The 3,715-nt window shown below is 27.9% G+C and overlaps 1 protein-coding gene across 1 annotated transcript; it reads right to left on the reverse strand.

Annotated features, from left to right (window-relative positions):
• Window positions 1-274: 274 nt before the first annotated feature.
• On the reverse strand, window positions 275-3,371 carry LOC126909533 (uncharacterized; the record flags this gene model as incomplete). Its single annotated transcript, XM_050691968.1, has 5 exons — window positions 3,073-3,371; window positions 2,349-2,415; window positions 1,643-1,759; window positions 1,366-1,435; window positions 275-372 (listed from the first exon to the last, which is right to left on the reverse strand). Coding segments are annotated over exons 1-5 (648 nt in total), but the record flags the coding sequence as incomplete, so codon positions are not given.
• Between the last annotated feature and the right edge of the window lie 344 nt (window positions 3,372-3,715).

The raw sequence follows: 3,715 nt of genomic DNA on the forward strand, positions 1-3,715 counted from the left end.
TAAAAAAAAAAATTTTCATCAGAAATTATTTTTTTAATTAAAATATTTTAGCTTTACTTTTCAGAAATTTTATTTATAATTCTAGAACTAGAAAGTTCAAAAAGTTTTCAGATCTCTACTATCACTTTATATTATTTAATAATCTTAAAATTGATTAAAAAGTATTCCCTAACGCATTTTTTAACCAAAGTAACATAATAAATTTGCTAAGAACTTTTAACATGATGACGTGTTATATTTACACTATTAATGGATTTAAATGTAAAAATAATACCTTAACCATTAATTCATTACAAATTGGACATTGAAATTCACTTTCTAGAACACTATAAACTTTTTCTTTGAACGTTTCTTCAATTTTTGATATTTGATCTAGAAAANGGTGTTTTCAATTTTTGATATTTGATCTAGAAAAAAATTCAAACAAAAAAATTAACTTCTCAAAAAAAAAAAGATAATAATTAAAGTATGTTGAAGCTATTAAATGACTTAACAAAGTTTAACTTAAAAATTTTATCTAGAAAATAGAATTACAAATGATAATAATTTGATAAATACTTCTTTTTATTGTAATTTAACATTAGCCTTAATACAATTGAAAGTTTAGGAAAAATAAGATAAATTAATTTTTTCAAAAATGTCTTAAATCCATAGGTGTTTTATTTTTTAATTAATATTTTTTCTTATCAAAATATTTAATAAAAGGAATAAGATTTATTTATTTTTAAAACGTGATGACGATGTTTCTAAAATATTTATAAAAATCAATTAAGATCACACATGACAATGTATTATAAATTATATTTTTCTTAGAGATTTGAATTATAAATGTTATAATATAAAAAACTGTAATGTTTTATAAACAAAAATGTATGTTTATATGTAACTGCTTTTGATAATTACTTAATAATCAATGACCATGAGGACATGATATTGTTACCAATGNATCAATGACCATGAGGACATGATATTGTTACCAATGTTTCTAATGTTAAATTTAATACAATAGTAATATATAAGCCCAAAATTAATTTAAACCCCATTACGTGAACTCTACCCAAAAAATAAATAAATGGAGTTCATAGGTTATTCACTTATATATTTTATACAGGTAAATAAGTCCAGATTAAGACACAGTAATATAAGCCCAAAATTAATTTAAACCCCATTACGTGAACTCCATCCAAAAAATAAATAAATGGAGTTCATAGGTTATTCACCTATATATTTTATTCAGGTAAATAAGTCCAGATTAAGACACAGTATATTTCATGTTATATACTAAGAATATCATGGGACTTTGCTTAAACAGGTGTAAAATTAAATAAAGTAAGTTAATAACAATATATATACTTATATAATCACCTTGTTGTATTTTTAAAGTATTTTCGTAATCTAAATTCTTTCTTGTTAATTCATAATTAGCGAGTTTATGCTGCGAAAAAAAATTTTTTTAATATGATTTAATACAAAAATATAGGTTAATAAAACATGATTTTAGAACTAATTTAAAAACTAATACAATCTATATATACATTTTTTTAATTATAGTAAATGTTAATAAAAAAAATTATTATTGTGTGAAAATAATACAATATGTATTAACCAGTGGTTAAGTTATTTTTACTTAAAATATATTTACTTTTAGAACTGTTTTTTTCAATTTTTTAACTTTTTTTGATGCTTGATTAATTATTTCATTAAATTTATCAAATTTAGCATTTATAAAACGCTTTATTGATGCTTTTTCACTTTTCAGCTAAAATAAATCAACTAATAATTAAAAAATTGGATTTAAATAAGTAATACGGTCACATTTTGTGCACAAATCTTGGTTCAGTCAATAACATTTAACAGCTTGGTCAGCATTCATGCTTATTACAGATAGATATACAGGGACCCGCTGACAATGTTAATATACACATTCTTACAGAAAACTGTTTGTGAAAATGTAGTGCAACAAGCAGTTGAGACCTACCATATGAATGTTATACAACTAATTAATATTATTTGAGCTTATTATTATTATTTAATTGTGATTTAAAAAATTATAATTCTCATGATGTTTATAGCACATTGTCATCTCCCTGATGGACATTCTCAACATATCTTGAATCCATAGATTATTATTTTATTTTATTATTATTTGAATCCATTATACTTTAATTAGTTTTTTCTAATGTGATATGTACTAATTAAAATGTTGGGTTACTGTTAACAGGCATATGAGATATGTACCCAAATAGGGTCGTATCATAAGTAAAAATTAAAAATAAATATATAATTTTTGTATTCATTTAAAGAAATGAATTGTAAAAAAAAATATCATCCACAGAATTAAAACTTACAATATCGTCAACATCAGATTGACTTTCACTAGATTCATTTTCTTCACTAGATACTTCATTATTTCGTCTGAAAAATAAATACAATTAATTAAAACATCTAACTTTATAAAAATTAAACACAAAAAGCAGAGTAATACGGAAAAACAATGAAACACAAACAGCACACAAGAAAAAGGCAAACCAGTTAAGGTCAACGTCGGAAACGATATTTGTAGACAAATTGTCGCATCATACACAGTAGTTATAAGTAATTAACAATTGTTGACTTACCGCCATGTTCCTTGTGTGTGTGGTCATTGATATTGCGTTCAATACTTACCGTATTAGACTGAAACCTTCAGTCTCGTTGGCAAGAGGGGCATTGGAGGCGCCGGAGTAGCTGGTGGACGGTTGGCCGCTTCTCTCAATATCGTCAACATCAGATTGACTTTCACTAGATTCATTTTCTTCACTAGATACTTCATTATTTCGTCTGAAAAATAAATACAATTAATTAAAACATCTAACTTTATAAAAATTAAACACAAAAAGCAGAGTAACACGGAAAAACAATGAAACACAAACAGCACACAAGAAAAAGGCAAACCAGTTAAGGTCAACGTCGGAAACGATATTTGTAGACAAATTGTCGCATCATACACAGTAGTTATAAGTAATTAACAATTGTTGACTTACCGCCATGTTCCTTGTGTGTGTGGTCATTGATATTGCGTTCAATACTTACCGTATTAGAATGAAACCTTCAGTCTCGTTGGCAAGAGGGGCATTGGAGGCGCCGGAGTAGCTGGTGGACGGTTGGCCGCTTCTCTCAATATCGTCAACATCAGATTGACTTTCACTAGATTCATTTTCTTCACTAGATACTTCATTATTTCGTCTGAAAAATAAATACAAATAATTAAAACATCTAACTTTATAAAAATTAAACACAAAAAGCAGAGTAATTTTAAAAGAATAGGGTATATATGAATGAAATATTTTAAGCATAATTCTGAATTTTGCAAAAAAGCATTTTATCATAAATGCAAGTTTTTTTAAGTATTTTTTGTGAGCAAAGTATATTTGACACAGCCCTCGTTATACACGATGTCCCGCGGACTCGTGCCACCTTTATCAGCCGTCGCCCTACTATGAATATTTGACTGACCAACACCGCGTGCCATACGCCACGGTGCAAAGTCCAGCAAATGCCGCACGGCCGACGACGACCCGCCGCAAATGGCGCGGGAGTCTTCCTCCCGTTGTGAAAGCGACAACGTCGACCAACCGATCCGCACCGTCGCCTACAACGCTGCTAACCTGTTGTCGCTCATTTAATAAACGGCCCACGGGTCTCTACCCTCAAAACCAGTGTCGACCAAATTTTT

Source organism: Daktulosphaira vitifoliae, unplaced genomic scaffold, assembly GCF_025091365.1.
Source record: "Daktulosphaira vitifoliae isolate Bord-2020 unplaced genomic scaffold, ASM2509136v1 Scaffold_508, whole genome shotgun sequence".
Taxonomy (NCBI): Eukaryota; Metazoa; Arthropoda; class Insecta; order Hemiptera; family Phylloxeridae; genus Daktulosphaira; species Daktulosphaira vitifoliae.